Consider the following 19,543-nt stretch of genomic DNA (forward strand, 5'->3'; position numbering starts at 1 on the left):
ATGCTACTGGTTTTATGCCTTGTAGTGTCTCCTGTGGTGTCCCTCATCATGGCTGTTTGCAAGGGAGAGGGACATGACGCAAAAGGGATCACAAAGCAGATGGGGCACTTGAGTTGCTGCAATATTTCTCCTTTTCCCGTCTGGTACAGGTTCTTTCCCGTCACCCCCTTCTGCAGAGCAGGGTTATTCAGCAGAAATGCTGTTTTGTTTTTGATGTTTTTTGTTGTTTCTTTTTTTCTCCTCACATGACTCGTGCTCACTCGCACCCCGATGATGAGGCATCTGCAGAAGAAAACCGAAAGCAAACACCGAGGCTTTTGGGCAAAAAGCACCGGAGACAGGGGAAAGTCCCCTTATGCCACCAGAATGGGAAAGCATAGACCTTCCTCCCACCGTAGAAAAGCCCAACCGGCCCTTTCAGGCTGTTTGATGCACTCAGGAAAACGAGATGCAGCATTTGCTACCTGGCAGCAAAGGCTGAGGTGCCTGTGGGCTGCCAGGCAGTGCGGGACCTGGGGTGGGCGCATTCCCCGTGTCAGAGCAGCCGAGGGGAGGGCACCTGGAGCGTGCTGTCTGAGCTGCCCTGTCTTTCTGGGAGACTGGTTTGCTTTGAAGCTGCCATGCAGGGATGGTGAAGCCAGCTGTGTCTCTAAAAAGGTGGCCCACTTGATGTGAACTTCCCCAGTTTGGAGGTTATGGTCTCCACCTCCCACTATTGGCTCCACTCTACCCAGAGAGACTACCTCCAGCCTATACTGTTCACTCACTGGAGTTTTGGTTGGGTTTTTGTTTGTTTGGGTTTTTTGTTTTTGTTTTTGCTTGTTTTGTTTGTTTGCTTTGGTTTTGTTTGTTAGTTGTTGTTAGTTGTGGTAGTGGTGGCTTTTGTTTCTGTTTTGTTTGGTTGGTTTGTTTTGCTTTGGGGGAGGAATTTACCCCCAGGGTGGATAAAAGAATGAACATACTGATTTAGGACTAGTCTTATATACATATTCCACACATATACAACCTGTTACTTTACAGCCCAGAGGCTGGGCAGTAGGTACAATTTATAGGCAACATGCTCCAGAGACTTTTGCTCTTGATGAAAACTCTGCATTTCACCCTTGCCATCAGCACTGTCCTTGTAAAGGGGCAAGAAAAAGCAAAGTACATCTTCTAAGATACCAAAGCAGGTCCTACAAAACACCTAACACTTCTTTGCAATAGCCCTCTACACCGAACAGCAGTTCCTAGAAAGTGGTATTTTACCAGCGTAGATACTTAACTGCTTAGATGGTATTTAGCAGCCTAGATGCACATCTGGACAGCATTAATACCTAAGTCTTTAACTGTAGTCTCCAGGTCAACCTTGTCCCTGTGAGGCCATCTCCAACCGTGGACCAGACAGACTCCAGTGTAACAGAATTAAGTATCTAGGAGTACTAAGGATACCATTTATTTTCAAAATCACTAAAAAACCCAAACAAAACAGTTTATGGCGATACAGATTTACATAACAGAGACAATAAATTGAAAAATGTACAATCTATTTCATGTTATTGCACTCACTTTTTTAAAATATACAAGGCATATTAAACCGTTTTCATTAAAAGAAGCTTTATTTATATAAATAAAAGTGTAAATATACAATATCATACAGTAAGTGTATTGGCCTAACACACAAAGCCTACCTAGAGTGGGATCCCAGTTGCTCACATGATCTAGGCTACTCCTCATGAATATTGCCACGTATACATTAACATACCATAAATGTAGAAGCAGGTAATCATTACCATCTGGGAATACTTCCTTCAGATTTTAACAAGATCCACTGCAGAATATTAACTATGATTAATTTTAGAGAAGGATCATTAGAAAATATGAATCACTCTACAGTCCGTTAACGCTTACCTGCCCTCATTTATTATTTCTTTTTAGCACAAAAATGATCAGATGTTGCCCCCTCCCTAATTTAGGCCTAATCTCACAGTTTTTAGTATAGATGCAATCCCCACAGAAGCTGGAAAGAGTTTCCAGGTAAAAAAGGCTGCAGAATATGCAATGGCATTATCGCACCGGAGCCCATTCTCGTATCTGGGATGTGAACCCTGAGCTGCCCCAGGCTGAGAAGCATCAAAGCTTCCACTGGGCCCCCTCCATCTGGGAGCAAATTTGCCTTATCTAGAATGCTATCAGATCCCTGGTGAATAGTTGTGGACTCAGCCCATAATTTCATCCTGATTTTTTTGGCTTCCAAGATGCAGTTGTATGTCTCCACAGAGTTCTAGAACTTGGCCAACCCTCCAGCATGGCAAGAATCACCATAAGGACTCATATGCAGACAAGAAGGGCAAAAATGCTCATGAACCTACTGAATCCTGATGAACTAATGCAACACCCTTGTCATTTTGGTGTGACTAGGCTCTCAGAAAAACAACATTTTCTTTGCCAGGTGCGTAACCTAATTTTCACTACGCCTGTTCGGCCTATCCATTCTGCTTGTAAAGAAAGCAGACCCATATCGCATAAATCCTGGGGCTTTTATGAGAGATGTCACCCAAAAAGAAACACCAGGAACTGCTAATCATATCAACACTGGTAGCATCAGTAAAGATGTTCCTTATTCTTTGACAAAAAAAAAAACAACCAACTTTCAGGAACAGAAACAATCAGGGTTAAATACTATTTTCTTTCTGGCTGTAATGTTAGTAGAGAAATGTATCATTCTACTCATAGTAACTATCAGACTTAAAACATTAAACCTATAAATTATAGCCACTACTGAATCACACACAAAAATCCCCATCTGCTGTTACTCAGCCAACACATAGCTACGTGCATGTAAAATAAAATACTGAACAGTATTTGATTACTGAAAAATTAAAGCCTTCTAAATCACTCACAATGAACAGTACCTGCAAATAAGCTCTGAAAATATTTACCACCTATAATCTTAAGACACCTCAAATTAACTTTAATTTACAAAATGGACTTTACCTTTGAGCTCTTCGGAGCAAGGGAGACATATGCCTCCCTCTGTTGGAACCTCAAAGTTTTAAACTGTGGACTGAAAAAAAATGCCAGTCCTAAAACACAACTGTGATTTACCACATGAAAGTAGCAAGAACTCAGTACTGCACTTGTACGTATTATACATATACAGGTATGTATTCACTATGCTGCATTAAACGCCACATGCATTTTATGTATCTATTATACACGCTACTACAATCAGATTTTGGTCATTCCTGAACAAGGCCTTGCCATTTAATTGTCACTGCCTTTGTCTTCTCCCTGTTTTTCAGAAGATATGTGGGGGTAACCCTTTTTACCCCAACACAGGCCTGTAAAGTGTGGTCCTCCAACCCCAAGTGCCACATCCTCCTGAAGCCTCTCCCACCATGAAGGTAACAGGAGGCAAGGACCAGTCCTGAGAGAGCAGCTGAGCTTGGGTCACAGAGGACTCAACTCCACAGTCATTTCACAGCACTGAACGTGACTCAGTTTCAACAGATATCCTGCAGGCCAAGCAGCTGTAGGACTACATACAGTATTGCCTTTCCTGTAACAAAAAGCTGCATCTCCCCCTGCATTCACATGCTAATATGTCATTGAAAAAGAATTATATCTATTCAGTTTTAGGCAAACACTGCACAGCTCTTCTGCTGTCTGGTCTCAGGTTGCCTTGCAGAACTGAATTTTCCACCTGCACATCAAGAGTTGCAGTCTAATGAAGCTGACACAGAAATGAACCAAAGTGAGTGCTCCGCTAACCTGGAAGCAATTGCACCAAGCACTGTTGAATAAATGTAAATAAATTGAATTATAGTATGATCTTGGGGTAGGGCCAAGTGACAAGCCCAGACCTTTTCGTAACAGCTACGTAGTGTCTTGACTCACTAGAAACATAGGCAGCACTTCATATTTGGACTGGCTCCAGGCTGAGTGCTTTTCACCCTGGACATGCCGGTTGCCAGCAGTCTCCAGCCTAACGCGACAAACAACCTGAGCACTCTGGAACAAACAACTTGCTCTCAGCTGATAAGGACACTGGCCCATTTCCTCCTGTATCTTTTTTTTAAATGTTGTTCAGCTATTCCAGATGTAGGAAGAGAAATATCAGAGTCTAATCTCTTGCACCCATACACTCTCCTCCCAACCCAGCACACTATAAATAACACTCAGCAAGCATGGCCCACTACTGATACCTCCACTGTGAGTAGAGGTGAGAAAACTCAAACAGAGTGCCTGTGGCATTGCAACCCTTTTAGTTTTTCTGTATCTAACACCAGGGTTTCTTCCATCTAAACAGTTTTCAGTTTCACCATTCAGAACCCTCAGCATAAGCACCTTCATGACACAGTTGGGCACACTTGCATCTTACACACACACCCTCGCCCACTCTCACACAAGTGAAAATAAATACAGGACAAGAGAAAAGAAGAAAGAGTTATTAAAAGCCACCACAAATATGGCCAGTTCAGATTTAATCTATTATAATCTCCATCCTTAAACCACTACTTTCTGCCTTGAGTTTTTCAAGCTGGGCAGCCTTAAACCTCTTGCAGCCAAATAAAAGCAGCCTGGCTTCCAGATGTACGTACTGATCACTGAAACCTACGGGAGCTGCAAGTGCTCAGCACCTAAATTATCCCCTTTTTAAAAAATATACAATTTTTAAAGGTGCCTAACATTAGAAGTCTAAATCTGAGAATTCAGACCCCGATTTTTATTGCTCCCATTTTAAGCACAACTAACAACTCTGCCTACACCCTGGTGGACAATCACCTACTAGTTGGACATGATTTTCTTGCTTACAGGCTCCTACCACATTACTGCCAAGGGCTTTCAGATACAAGTTGCATCTAAGTGCAGATTCAGTTGTGGTAGGTAGTGAGTTAGTCCATCAGTTTTAAGAGGATTTTTCAGGTTGCAATAAAATGATCATGTTTTGGGCATAGAAGTTGTGCAAATTTATACTCTTTTGTAATGCATTTTTAGCAAAACTGCACTTAGAAGAATAAAGTGAGATTGTTCCAGACATTCTCTTATTACAACAAAAAAGGACCAGACCCTTAGTATGTGCCCTGAAGTCTTACTACAGCTACATGATATAGTACAGTCTAAATACCCATCCCTGTCAACAGGATGGCAACAACTAGTTAAACTCCCAATGCTATGCTAAAAATATCAGACAGGCACAGTGTTATTTATCTCAGTCAAAATACTTTAAATCAAACCCAGGAGAGGTCTTGAAGTTCCATTAAAACTGCCACATAATACAAAAATGTCTCTAACATTTGGCTTCCTTCATCCCCAATAATTAGGTGAGATTTTATGATGATCATCACATGCTTGCTCAGTGATTCTTCAAGGTTCTTAGCACCTCTCTGTAGAGCATTAAGACACTTCTGTGTGGCCTTAGAAACAAAGACAGCTTCTAGCCAGTTTTAAATGTTTAGTCTTAGCAAGTGTGATTAGATGTAGTGCTTCCTTCATATTGAAGTTCTGTTTTTTCTGATTAGCAACTGAACAGGGCCCTCTGGCACAGATTTAATAATGTTCCAGGCATCATAATGCATGAGGCCAAGTAATGATTTTCCACTAACAGCAAGAATTTCATCTCCAGCTTCGATGTTTCCAGATTGCTCTGCAGCACCACCTAGGAGCAGAAGGGGAAAAAAGTCAGTGTTGAAAAAAAAAAACCCAAAACAGTAAACCCACAAAGATTTGCTTTCCACTGTGATGCACAGCAAACAAACCGTTTTTTCCAGCAAGGACTATTTACAGTATAGTCACTTATGTTCTAGAGCTAAGCTCTAGCAATCTACCTCATGCTGCATCTCACAGAAATTGTTATTTTAACCAAGATAAATCCTTGTTCTCAGAGAAAATGTCTGGTTTTGAATGAAGCAGCATAAGTGCATGCAATATGCTGTATGTTATTTCTGCAGCTGTAAGAAAACCCGGCTGAGAAAGTAAACATACAGGTTTTATGTGGCATGGACAAATAGAATTTTAACCTGGATTTTAATATGCAAATAATGCAGTAGATTGTAAAACACAGGTAACAGGCATGAACAAACCAAACATGAGCAGCAAACTCAGGAAAAACGCATCAGACACAGAAACAGCTGCTAGGGGGGCACAGCTTCCACTAATAAAAGTATATTTTTTGTAATGGTAACTCAATCAACAACATCAGTCATCATGGGAAGGGAAGAGGACTGTGTCTAAGGATATAAATTAAACATGACCTTTACTTTCAGAATCACTTTCTGAAGGGGGAGAAGCAAATACACACGGAACAATTGATAATCAATACAGAAAATACCAGTTTGATTCTTTTGCCTCAATGAGGGCATTTAACACTGAAAAGTAATCCTGTAAAAATACTGAACACCCAAGAGCTTCATCTTTTTTAGAATGTGCTGTATTTTTCACTAAATTCAACCTGACTAAGACAGGTTAAAATCACAGCATAGTTGTTACCTTTCTATCCATGGTTCCTATAGGTTTAACTATGTTATGTGGCAGTTTTTGAAGACATACTCTTGAAGAAAGCTAATACTGCTATCTAACAAAAAAACCACCAAAAACCAAAACAAAGACAAAAAGAAGGTAAAACTACTAATTGGGTATAATGCAGGATGGTGCACTGGAACCACACTGATTATCTATACTGTTCTCTTAAAAAAGACAGTAGGGTAAGGCAGGAACTTCTCAAAACATTATTTATAACATTCCTGATGTCACTTAATGTCTAGAATACTGGACAAGTCCAGGAAGAAACAGCCTCATATTTAGTAAATCAGATTGTTCCACAAACAATTAGTAGCAGATGCAGTCACCAACCATTCCCAGTAGTGGCTTTTTAAGATCACTTCAGCAAGTAAGTGGTAATAAATGAAGGCCACAAACCCCACCCTTGCTTCAAAAAAAACCCCAACCAACAAACCAGAGTCCAAGAATTAAAATGTCTGAACAATGCACCAAAGGAAAACTGAGATAACATCCACTGCATTTGCATGCTTTTAGTACCTTTAAATATTCTTTTTACAAGCAAAGGCCTGTCTCCAGCAATGGAAGCCTTTCCTCCATCAAGACTGAACCCCAAGCCAGCAGAGGTTTTCAACAGTTCAACGCAGATGACATCATTCATATCCAGGTTTGGATCTGTGACAGAATACACACAGCATCTTGTCATACAGCTTGTTAACAGCAAATTGCAAGTTGCGTTTTGTTGGTTTTGTTTTTGCAGCAGTGACAAAGCAACTCAGGGTTCAGTTCATATTCAAACTAGAACATGTTATCACCCAGTTTCTCAGAAGTAAGTGTTATTGCAGCTGTGAAGGGGAGACAGTTCAAAATACATTTACTCACACAGACATTTTCATTTTGCATGTCCAACCAAAACTTGCCAAAGCATAAATTTTTTTGCAAAATTAAAGCTTAGCAAATTCAGTAAAGACTAAATATCAATAAAATAACCGAAAAATTTACAGAAATAGTGACTGGAGAAAATTTCTTTTTCTTGCAGTTGTTCCTGTTTGCTTATTCAATGAGCCACATCTTTTAAAATAAGAATGAAATGTTACATTAATCAAACATGTTTCACCCTCTTAAGGAAAGATCTGCAATCTCTCACTGGGGGGAATAATTGTTTCTGGCCTCATATCTATGGAAACAACCATAATTACTTGTAGGTGCATCCTGCCTCCTACATATGAGATAAATATAGAAAATAGCATTGCTGTGGCTGACATAAAATATGATTCTGCTTGAGAGGAAACAAATCTACAGTTTCAGAAAACAGGACCCTCTTTGCCCTGTGTGAATGTAAAAATTATGCAGTCTGCATTATCACAAATTACTGCCACCATTATCTCAGAAAACATTAAATGTTATCTTTTAGTAGCATTTTAGTAACCCAGTACTCTGTTTTTTATAAGATAATGTTGCCCCCTAGTGCATGTACCCAGCAGATACTCTGTATTTTTAAAACACTCAGGGTAAAGGCAGTTTAGGGCAGAAAGGGATTTTCTAGTCCCTTTTTCTAGTCTTATCTATTATATCCCTGGGTGTAATTCCAGAGAGACGGATCCAAACATTTGCAGTGGTCCCTATTTCTTTTAAGCTGTATTAAAAAGCTGTACTATAGAACCTAGTGAAAGAATAAAACAATTAGCACTGCTACAGACAAAAACCAACCAAACAAAAAACAAACCCCAAACCAGAAAAGCAATGATGATGGTGAACAGGTTAAAAATGGGTGAGCAGCATCTCCATGTCCTAGTATCTGGGTGGGCTGAGCTGAGTGCCTGGTATTGCCCTAGAGGGCAAAGAAAGCTGCATCACTAAACCTCTCAGAAATAAGTTGCAGCCACTGCCCATTGCCTCCCAGGATACTGCAGCAGTGCTGGACTGGAGCAGGTCATCCTCTGCTCCTGAAGGCACTACAGCCAGGGACTAAATGGTTTTGTGTCTTAACACTCAAAAAAAAATCTGAAACATCTGTTTGCCACACCCCAAGTGCACCCTTAGCACTGAAATGCTGTCTTGTTACCAAACAAAAACTTACTCACTGATACATTTTCACTTGAGCCATTTATTCCTAGTTTCTATAGAATGGCTGAGTTGGATTTGGCTCAGATTCATTTAATATTAAAATGGGATTTTTTCTGGTTTTAGCAGAAACAGTATTAAATGTGCCATTACAAAATGCAAGTTCAGTCCCTGTGCATAACAAACTGCAGGGCTTGGAGCTTTCTTTGAAGTTGCTGTTCTTTTATCCTTTTTTGGTTGTTTACTTTCTTGCACTGACTACTGTTACTACTTAAAAGGAGCTTATCCTGGATTGAAAGAATATGTGCAATCACTAATTTTAGTAGAAATTGGATTAGGCTCTAAATGTTCTTCTAAATTTCTGCCTAGTTATGATTGAAAAAAACCCAAAACAACTACAAACTACACTTAGGCTCAAAAGAGAACAAATAAAATTTAAAGGTAATTTAATTTGTTCACTTCAATCACATAAGGCACAGACGTTTTTAATCAAAAACACATGGACCTTTTTCCCTTTAGTCTGCTCTGCAAGGGAATCCTTCCAACTGTTCTTGGACAAAGATCATACCTGTTGCTATTTCCATGGAAACATCTTTTCCAGACCCCACACATTTTCTGCCAGTAGCTGGTATCTCAAGTCTGGAGGAATTGTTTGCTTTGTCTTTTTCCTTCTGGATGACAATGACTGCATATTTGTACAGTCTTGCCTGATGAAGAGTATTCAGAACGTCCCCATGGACTGAGTTTGTGAGAGACTTGCCATTGATTGACAGAACAAGATCTCCTCGTTGAATAGTCCCTTCTTGGGATGCCACTCCCTTTGAAAACACTCTGTGGACCTAGAAGAAAGATTTTAACTTAAGGATGCTTTAACTTCATAACCACAGATAGTCATGTGTGGTCTATCTCAGGTTGCAATCAGTGCCCATTGCTGGGATATCAAGCATGCAACATTTGCTCCCACAAATACCCTCAAATACCAAGGCCTAAGCAACTGTAGTTAGGGACTGGGGATAAGCAGAGGAAAAGAAGCTGTTATTGCATGGCCATTTCTAAGCCAAAAACAACCATTACTAATACTTTCACTGAACCTCTCAAAGATCTTCAATTAACATCCTTCCAAGTGAAACACAGGTTAAATCCACATCCATGCTAGAGCAAACATCAAGAACAACACTGTGGTGTGCAATACCCCCTCCCAAAATGCCCACTGTCTGGGACATGCATCCTGAGCTGTTCTCAGATGCACACATCTAAGTGGTGCACAGCATCTGTGCAAAGACAGGCTCTGACTTACTGCAGCTGTTCAAGTATTTAATTCTTCATTTTATTCTTAATGCAAATAGATGCAGGGGGATGATTTAGTATCTTGAAATGTATTTTCTTGAGAGACAAAAAAAAAAATTCAGAGTGGAATAAGCTTTGAGTAAATTCCAGCAAGTGCAGCTGAAACTTAAAACGCTTTGATTTACAGAAAGGAGCTGACTAAAAGACTCAAGACCTGGTACTGAAAGACTTGCCTATGAGTTACTGTAATTTAGCAGCCAGAATATGGTTTCCCATATACATAGTTCTAGATGTGCTGGGCAAATCTGTGGAAAAAATTCTGCATGACATTTTCTCTAAGAATTTATCTTCATAACCAGACCAACAACAAGGAATCAAAAGCCTTTTGCCTCATGTTCCCTATCATTGAAGGATCATGCTAAGATGGACCCACCTACCACAACCCTACAGATCCAAGGAGATAAATTTCCAGCCAGTCTAAGCAGGCATTCAAAGCTGGAGGAGCAGCCTCAATGACAGGTGTAGACACCCAAATGCAACAGGTAAGTGGAATACTGGGGTCATGCTAGAACATCTACTACCTTCCCTCACATGCTCCTCAGTACCTTGAAGATCAGTAGGCGTTTCTATTTCTGCACCCAAGCGTGGGCCAGTCCATCTAAGCAGCTCAGCACACAATGCCAACTCTAAATCCAGCTGAGACCCAAAATCCAGATAGGTCAAGGTCATTAAAATGTTCCCCACTGGAGAATCATGCTTTATATACACTGAACAAAGAGGATGTGAAAAGAGCAGCAGCTGATGTTCTTTTTGTCCCATGGCAGATGGCATTCAAGAGAAAGATTTCATCAGCTACTCAGCCTGAGAGAGCTCAAGATCATATTTTTAGGTAGTGTCCCAGACTCTGTGGGGAAGAACTCCCTGCTGTGTGGCACTGTTTAAGCCTTCCCCTTACCCAAAGCTGACACTGTGAGCGTTTAGGCCGGAGACAAGGAACACAACTGCTGCAGTGAGAGAGGTAGAGCCCATTCCCTAGACTGTGACCATGATCTAATTCAGTGACTGCTCTACGTAAAATACATTTACTTATCCTGATCTTGCCTAAAAGCAAACCCAAGAGGATTCCTGTAAGGGCTGCTGAAGTGTCCAAAGACTGAGGACCTACCTGTCTTCTAATCTCAGCACTTTATGGATCTCTCTTTCAGAGCACAATTTATAAAGCTGTCACGTGGGACAATGCAACTGCATGCATGATTTTATTTACATGGAAAGGATTTAGATCTAGCTGATCCCATCCAGTAACAGAATCTTTAAGACTGCAAACATAATTGGCATCCAAAAATAAAAATAACACTTCCCAGACACTCTGTGATTTCAGTAGCAGATGGTATGCAGCTACCTCAGACACTGTTTTACGACTGTGAGTGACTTGCAGTGAGTCTTGATAAACGAGCAGTTGATCTAATCACCAGCCTGCTTTAAAGTGAACTTTGCAAAAAAATGACTTGCAGCCATCACTTACTGTGACTGATTTCTGTTCCAGATCTATTCCTCCAGCAACACTAAATCCCAGGCCAGCTCCTTCTTCTTTGTGCAAGACTACAAAGTATGTGTCTTCTTTGCTCTAGCAGAAAAATGGAGGTGGAGGGGAAGAAGAAAGAGAAAAAAAACAAAAACAAAGATCAAGACCAAGCTCCCACACAAAGGACAAATTTCCTTCAGATTATGGCAGGTGCAAAAAAGCAACTCAAGGAATTAAAATTGAGACATTTAATGCATTTCTGTTCATGCTACTGATGACTAGCAGCTGAGAAGAAAGGTGGCAGCAATGGTTCAAGGCTCAGTTCAAGGCTAAAAAGCAAAGGCAAAATTAGGATATTGGAAGGATATTAACCTTCAGCAGCCTAATTTTCACAGGCTGTAGTAGACTTTCCATTGCTTGACATTTTGCAGCCAAAACTCAACAGGTTCCATGTGTCTTTTTGGACCAAGCACTCTGCTTTCAAGCAGTTACTAACACATAAATTATTCTCTATCTCCTTCCCCTTGAAAGGCAGTTACAAAGAATCAGAGCATCTTTTTGGTTGGAAAAGACCTTCAAGATCACCAAGTCCAACCATTAACCTAGCCCTACATTAAACCACATCCCTCAGAACCACACTGACACAGAATAAAGCAGGGCAGTTGAACCAACCTCTTCTCAGCAGTGCTGGACAATCATTCATGGGGCAGTGGCTACAAACTGAAGCTTGTGAAGGTTAAATGGGACAGCAGAAAAAAACATTTCTCTTGGGAACTGAAAGTGAGGAGCCTCTTAGTGATCCAAATGGGACTAAGCTGTGCTACTGTGGAAACAGGAGCATTTAGCAGGGACTGGTGCAGGTCTGCACCAGGGCTGAACCATGGCTCCAGACCAGAACTAAGGTGTAAAGCTGATTTCTTTGAACTGGTGGCCTGCTGCCAATACAAAAAATTTTCCATGAGACAGAACCGGTCCCATCCACTGGTGCTGTCTTTTGAACAGTTATTAGGACAAAACCAGATGCTATTCCTGAGACTGATTTTAGTGCTCTAAGCAGGCATTAAGTGGAGCAAGGGGACAGTAACCATATGTGGGTTATTGTTAGAGAACCAGAAGTGGGGAGCAAAAAGCAGGTGTCTCAGCTTTTCTGCAGGATCCCATCCAACATAAGTAATTTCCAGAAACTGCCAACAGTAAAATTAATGGCACATCATTAGAAACCAACCTCTTAAATTATTTAGCATTTAATAACATATTTAGTTCACTAAACTCAACATTCTAACTCAGCGTCTGCCTTTTAATTTTGTTCCAAAAGGCACAGGGAACCACAGATTATCTTTTTTGATGAAACAAGTCAAGTTCTTGTTTTCACTTTGTGTTTTTTTGCCAAATAGTGGCCCTTGAAGATTTTCTGTATCAAAGGCACCTGTACAATGCACAGAGCCAATGTCAGAAATCAGTGCCATACTCACTGATCCACCATTGCTTGAGGAGAGAGGAGCAGTCAGGGCTCAACAACTTAGTCCAAAATATTTTGTAGATGTTGAGAACCTTTTCATCTGTAGTCAGTGAGAACTGCTTCATGCTAGCCAAAAAATAGTAACATCAGTTAAGTTTCTAGGCTAGTCCCTTTCCATATGCACAAGGGTAATGGAAAAAATACACATCTACAATCATTAACTACTAAAGCAGCCCTTTTTTGCTTAAGAGGTCAGGTTCTATCCAACCCTTGCTACCATGACTTAATGTGCTTACACTGGGGGGAAAAAAAATCAGATGCTTAAATGTTTGAGAGTTGTGTGAGGACCACAAATCTCAGTCCAGTTAGCCACACAGTCTGAACCCTTTCTCCTCTCTACTGAGGTTGTGCATCTCCTTCCTCCCCAGCTCCCAGTGCTGTCCTTAGCCAGTACATGTACTATGGGGCACAAGAGACCTAGCTGTGAATGCTTATTGTTTGGCCACCCAGTGGACACTCAAGGCCTCCAGTGATGACCTCTATTTAGTGTGATAGCCAAAGATCACTGGTCACAGAGATTTAAATACCAAAATGCCTGTATGTTTCCTTTTGTATAGCAGTAGCACTTAGTAAATGCCAGCAGTAAATTCAGTGCTGTTCAGAGCAAAAAGATGATGACAAACTCCTCCCAGAGAAGCTCTCAGTCTGAATTAGGCAGTCTTTCTCATTTTTCAGCAATTGCATAACTATGAAGAACACTCCTATTGTACATTTAAATCCAGCACTGGACTAGCATAAAGTTTTCCAGTGTATGTGCCATACCAAGCTTAAATATGGTTAATATGCAGACAAGGAGCGCATTCCAAAAAACAATCAGCTTTACAAATATTCAAGTTCTCAGACTTTGAAAAGGGGCATAAATAAATGATCTCTCCAAGACCTCATGCATTAAATACTTTAAAGAACACTTAATTACCTTCAGCCAGAAGTACAATCCAACCCTAATTTCATCAGTAAACCTACCTACCTTGGCTCACCAAGCTCTTGGGAATTGCAAGATTTAGCTGAACTGTCCCTGGAGGGAAGTAAAGCTGAGTATTTTTGGGAGGTCCTGTTCCACCCTGCCTCTTCTGCATTTGAAAAAGCAACCTTTGTGAATAAGTCTCAGGAATGCTCTAAACGCATCTCAGCCAGCAGCTATGCACACCAGATGGCAGTTCCCCTCCAGTGCTGTCATTAGTTTATCAACTTCTGTTCTGATTTAAAAAGGATGTGGATGTATCCCAAAACCACAAACACTGCAAACAGGGAAGTAATGTTCTGGCAATCATGTAACTTTGGAGGCATTTCTTTTATTTCTTGATAATAAAGCAGGTTATCTTAATGCAATAATTAGTTTCCACAGAAGAAAGCAAAAAGGTCACAGGAGGCTCTTGCAAATGCTTCAATAGCCACTTGCTGGTGTTGCAAGCCACTAGTTAAGCCTTATGCAAAATAAACTGTTTTTGTGATTACAGCTTCTAGCAAAAGTTGGGTACTTCTAAGCACAGAAAGAAGAATTTTCTCTGCCTCTTGAGGAAAGTGAGTCTGACCCAGATAATTGGTGGAAAGTTAAATTCTGATTTGCAGTGATTGGCAAACACAGGAGTTTTTCAGTTGTAATAATGACTCAGTAGGAGGCATACTTGGCCACTTACATCTATTTTTTGTGGCTCAAAACCACATTTTCACTGGACAAACAATACCCTTTCTTATACAAAAGCCACTCAAACTTATTATGGCTTTATAGCAGGCATTCAAAAAACAGCTTTACTAAAAGCTACCATCAACTATAACCTACCACAGGACTACCGGAGAATCTCTGAAACCATTTAAAAGATATTTTATCTGCCTTTAAGAAACCCCTTAAAAATACTGCCAATAACCTAGTTTTATCTTCTGTTTTTTACCTTTACTTGTGCTTTGACTTCTGGGAGCATAGCAGTGATGTCACATTTCGGTACTACTGCTGACAAAACAGACTGCAGTTTTTGCTGGTCCAGGCTTGAGACAAGCAGCTGATCCAAGCTAAAACGAATTGAAAAATATGAGAGGCAGCTTTATATTTCTAGACCATAGAGACACAAGTTTCAGGTATGCAATGTAGACTGCATTAAGGTATAAATGATGAAGGTCCAGCTCATTAACAAACAGAAATCTCGAAAACATGCAAGAAATGGTGTATACTGGGAGAATGAAAAGGGGCAGAGAAGACAGTTTAAGAGAAAATCAGTCCCCATTCTCTTTCTCTCCTTCTCCCCCATTGGCTTGAGCAACAGACGTTAACAAAAACAAGAAGCAGCTACATCTGAGGACCGTTTCTGGCAGGACAACAAGCTCATTTGTCACTGCTGGCTGTGCTGGCAGCCGGCACTGTGCAACACCCCAGCCACAGCGGCTGCTGTGCCTTAACATGGCCAATTCCTAACCAAAACCAGCTAAGGGGACAAAGAAAAAAACAGGATGAAGTGTTTCAGTGTGGCCGTCACCAGTCACCAAAAGATCGTGCAGGATGGCACCCCAAATTGTGAGGGGAATGGGGGCTGGGGTCAAAGCTCAAACACACGCTGGGGTGGGACCGGGAGGAGCAGAGAAGCTTCACCTCAGGAAAAGCTTATGGGGATGACAACAAAACAGCAGGAGCTCAGCCACCACCAACCTGATGGACCAGCTGTTTGCGGCACGCTCCCCACCCAGTGAGCCGCTATGGGGTGCGTCGTCGTCTGAGGCAGAGCCCGGCGTCCCCGAGCTGCTGTCCCTGGGGCTGCCGGCACACATCCCCACACCGACCACCTCAGCGGGGCCGCAGCGTCCCGGAAGGGCTGCATCGCTGTGGGCGGGCAAGCCAAGGGCTCTGCGGGGTGTGATTTCCAGCTCTGTCTTGAAGCAGGCGGGTTGCGGTGGCCCCGAGAAGCCCTCTCCACACAGCTTGTCCAGGTCCGGCATGCTGAGCGCCCGCAGCTCCCGCAGCCTGGAGCGGGACAGCGGCGGCCGCCCAAGGCCCCGGCTGCGGCGTGCCTGCGAGGCCAGTGGGGGGAAGGCAGCACCCTCTGCCCCAGCACCGCCCTCCTCGCTCTTCTGGGGCTTTCCTTCCCCTTTGTTAGCTCCCCCGATACCTGTGGGCTCTGAGCCGGTGGGAGACTTGGCCACAGCGCCGGCTGGGCTTGGGCTGCCACCATAGGAGCTCAAGCTGCGCCGCAAGGCCCGCGGTGTCTCGGCAGGGCTGATTGCGACGGCCACCCCACCGCACGACCTCCTGGAGAGCGGGGACCTCACAGCAGAGGGTATATCGATGGCCTTCACAATGGGCCGGTCGAAATTTGCCAGGTTTTCAAAGGATTTTATTCTCTGTTTGACGGAGAAGGATGAGGTAGGCTCATGAGGCCAGTTCAGCTCATAGTAGTAGTAATTCCTCCTGAAACTCCTCAGCTTATCAGTGGCAGGGCAGCTAGTGTCGCTGGCTGAAGGGGATGTGTCATGGATCCTCTGGGTGCTTTTGGAAGTGTCCTTCCCGCTCTGGTCATTCAGTGGGTTGAGATGGACCATTTTTAACATCCCTGTCGCCGTCTGGAGACATTTCTCCTCCACAGTGTGGTCCTGGGGTCCTTGCACAGAATGAACCTCTGCACCAGGGCATTCCTCCTTCAACTGACCTGACAGCTGGGCTGGCATTGAGTAAGTCCTTGTCACAGGTTTTGACACACCATAGAGATTTCTCTCTCCAGTGGTATCTGGTTTTGAGAAATACTGCATGGTCCCCATTTCCTCAGTCAGAAGAGGCACTTCTCTATTCACCCCTTCTGTTTTCTCCAGCAATGGCAGCTGCAGAAATGATGCTGGTGAGGAAGAGGCAGAGGAGGAGGAGGAAGATGATGATGATGAGGAGGAGGAGGAAAGCTTCACCTCAATGAAAGTGCGCTGGATCTCCTGTCCTTCCAGCTGCTCCTGTTGAGCTGAGGGAGACCTCAACAAAGAAGACCCTGCATTTTGCAAATCTAATTGCCTAAAGTCCTCTGCACTATAGATGCTCTTGATTGTGTCTCGGCCTGTTTCAGGGTTCTCTGTACTTCCTTTTACATGCTCAGTTTTTGGTATCCCCTGAAGAGATGAAGTGACTTTGGACTGACCATCTCTGGTTGTGAACTCGTCCACCTTAACACCCTTACCCTGATACATCACAGGTTGCATGGAAACATGCTTTTCTTTTGGTTTCCCCAATGTCTGCTGCAGGTCTGTCAGCTCTCCACTGACCCACTTCATTTCACCACTCACTGTTGGGCTTCCTGAGCCATTCAGGAGAGGCAGAAGTGAATCTTCAGAGATTATCAGCAGTGGTTTATTTTCCAGTTCTGACTTCAGAGCCCTTGAGGCTGCTGAGATGCCCTTGCCAGGATCTGGGTTTGCAGGTGAATTACGGGACACTGGTGTTTTCTTCCCTGGGAGTTTAGGGGACAGCTGTGGAGAAACAGAAATCCTTTTCTGATCAGCCCCACTGACTTTGGTAGGATTGAAGCCAGAAGAATCCACATTTGACTTTGATTTGCTTTTGATGGTGAACCCTTTTAGCTTTGGTCCTGCTTTGGCCTTCTGGTTATTTAAAAGAGTGTCCATTATACATTTTTGTGCCATTCCCTTAGACTCCTGACAGGATTTTTTCTGCAAGGATGGGCTGTGCAGTACTGCAGCTCCTTTGCAGTGATTTGTGCCTGAGCTTTGGACTTTTCCATTTGAAGTCCTTCCTGAAGTCACAGAGTTAATTTTCTCATTTTTCCCTGGCAATTCAGGAGTTGTATTAGCCTTTGGATCCTTAGATTTAGTGGGAAAGGGAGACCTGAGTGATACTGCTCTTGATGATGATGCGTTCAAATGACTGCTGTCTGTCCTAGACAAACTGGACAAAATGTTGGTTTCTTTCTTCACTAAGCAATAACTAATGGCATGATTACAGTCATCAACCCCAGTTTCACTTTCAGATTTGCACCTCTGCTCATTAGGACATCCTTCTTTTTCAAGCAAGTTGTTCTCCAAGCCATTGGTATTTTGAGCAGAGCAAAAGCTTATCTTTTTGCAGTGCAGCAACCCTTCCGCTTCAATGGATTCATAGCGTTTCATGGACTCATCACTGTCCCCCAAACCCATCTGTTTTTCTGTACTTAAGGCACCACTGTTACAGGAGTGAACTTCAGGGATACTGACCGAATTCTTCAGGATGTCTTCTTCTGTCAGGAAAACTGATGAAGAGCAAAATGATGCAGAGGACGCATGAGAACACTGTGAAGGGCATGGAGTCTTACCACCGTTATCTTCCAAACCTAGTTTGTTGATGCTTTTCTCCAGTGACCCACACATTGCACAGCCCTCAGTTTGCAAAACTTCGCTGCCATAAGGGTGCAGTGGGGGCTGGGGGGATGAGGTTGTTGCAGATGTGAGATGCTGCTCCCGTGCAGGCTTTTGCATCTCGTTGTTCACACAACAAATCTCTATTTGCTCCTCATCTGACTCCATTACAGCACAGACTGCAGGGGCATCAGCAGCAGTACATGGCCCAAGGAGCACTTTGTTAGCATTATCAAAGGTTTCTGTGACAGACTCTGCATCAGAGTGAGAATCCTCTGCAGCCCCATACATAGACTTTGGAAATGGGTCGCCCGTTCTACCTTCCAGAAAGTTTGCTGCAGGCAACTCATCCTCATTTAAACTACTAAAATTCCTGGAATAGTTATTTAAAGAGTTTTTATTCACAGTAAAAAGTTTGCCTGTGTTAATGGTGTCCAACACAGACAGCCCCAAAACCCCTTGTGCTCCACAATTCACAGTTTTTTCCAGAAGCTCCTCCTTGGAGGGCCGTGGCTCAGATCCTGGACACCCTTCATCAGTCCCACAGCAGCACATGGTGGTGTACTCATCTCGGAGGGGACTTTCTGCTCGTGACGGGGTGCGTGAAGCCCTGCCCTCGGGAGCACCCATTTGGCTGAGCAAGTTATCAATGTCGGTGACAGGGATGGCAGCGCAGTCCTCAGCGCAGCTGCTCTCCACGATCCCTCTTTGCACGTCTCTGACCGTGGCATCAGGTGGCAGTGTTGTCCTCTCCACCCCGCAGCTGCCGCCAGCATTTTGCAAACCCACTGATCCTCGCCTGCCAGCGCGTGGTTCTTCCTCAGCTGCGAGGATGCTCTTGACATCAGCAGGGTTTTGACTGTCTAGCCCTGGAGACAGGATGAGGTTTGTAAATCTGCTGACAGCTGCATCGTGATAAAAATAAATAATAATAATAAAAGAAAGAAAGAAAAATTCTGTCAGATATAGGAAGTGATACACAAAACACCAGGTTTTATTACAAAAACAGACATCCACACAGTCAGACTATATGTTTTCCTTTTCCTCTGCAGTCCTCCTCTTCTGTAATGATGTTTACAACAACTCAAATTAATCATAGCTCTCTGTATTCGAGTAGCACACATGAAGAAGCAATCCACTTATCCAAGGTGAGCAGTCATGATCTATTCAACTCTTTGAAATTTCAGCAGTCAAGCAGCCAACTACAATAGTGTCAGTGGGCAGTAAGTCAGGCTGAGCTGCACTGCTTCTCATTACTTGTTTGATCAAAGATGTCTCCAAAAGATTGCAGAGTACACAAAGCCCTGGCATAGCAAGCAAAGGTGAACAGATAACACAGTGGCAAGCTGTACATA

General features: G+C 42.8%; 1 protein-coding gene across 6 annotated transcripts in view; it reads right to left on the minus strand.

The window, feature by feature from the left end:
- Positions 1-1,419: 1,419 nt before the first annotated feature.
- PDZD2 (PDZ domain containing 2) overlaps positions 1,420-19,543 on the minus strand; it is a 201,353-nt gene continuing 183,229 nt past the window's right edge. For 5 of the 6 annotated variants that reach the window (XM_071731274.1, XM_071731272.1, XM_071731271.1 and 2 more), the window contains 6 exons: positions 15,511-19,093; positions 14,762-14,879; positions 11,354-11,455; positions 9,113-9,383; positions 7,021-7,155; positions 1,420-5,641 (listed from right to left, as the gene is read on the minus strand). In XM_071731274.1, coding sequence (XP_071587375.1) covers positions 5,475-5,641; positions 7,021-7,155; positions 9,113-9,383; positions 11,354-11,455; positions 14,762-14,879; positions 15,511-19,093 — 4,376 coding nt within the window. In that variant the 3' untranslated portion in view covers positions 1,420-5,474. The remainder of the gene's footprint in view (positions 5,642-7,020; positions 7,156-9,112; positions 9,384-11,353; positions 11,456-14,761; positions 14,880-15,510; positions 19,094-19,543) is intronic. The other variant, XM_071731273.1, reaches the window with a different exon arrangement.

The sequence above is a fragment of the Heliangelus exortis genome, chromosome Z (assembly GCF_036169615.1).
Source record: "Heliangelus exortis chromosome Z, bHelExo1.hap1, whole genome shotgun sequence".
Taxonomy (NCBI): domain Eukaryota; kingdom Metazoa; phylum Chordata; class Aves; order Apodiformes; family Trochilidae; genus Heliangelus; species Heliangelus exortis.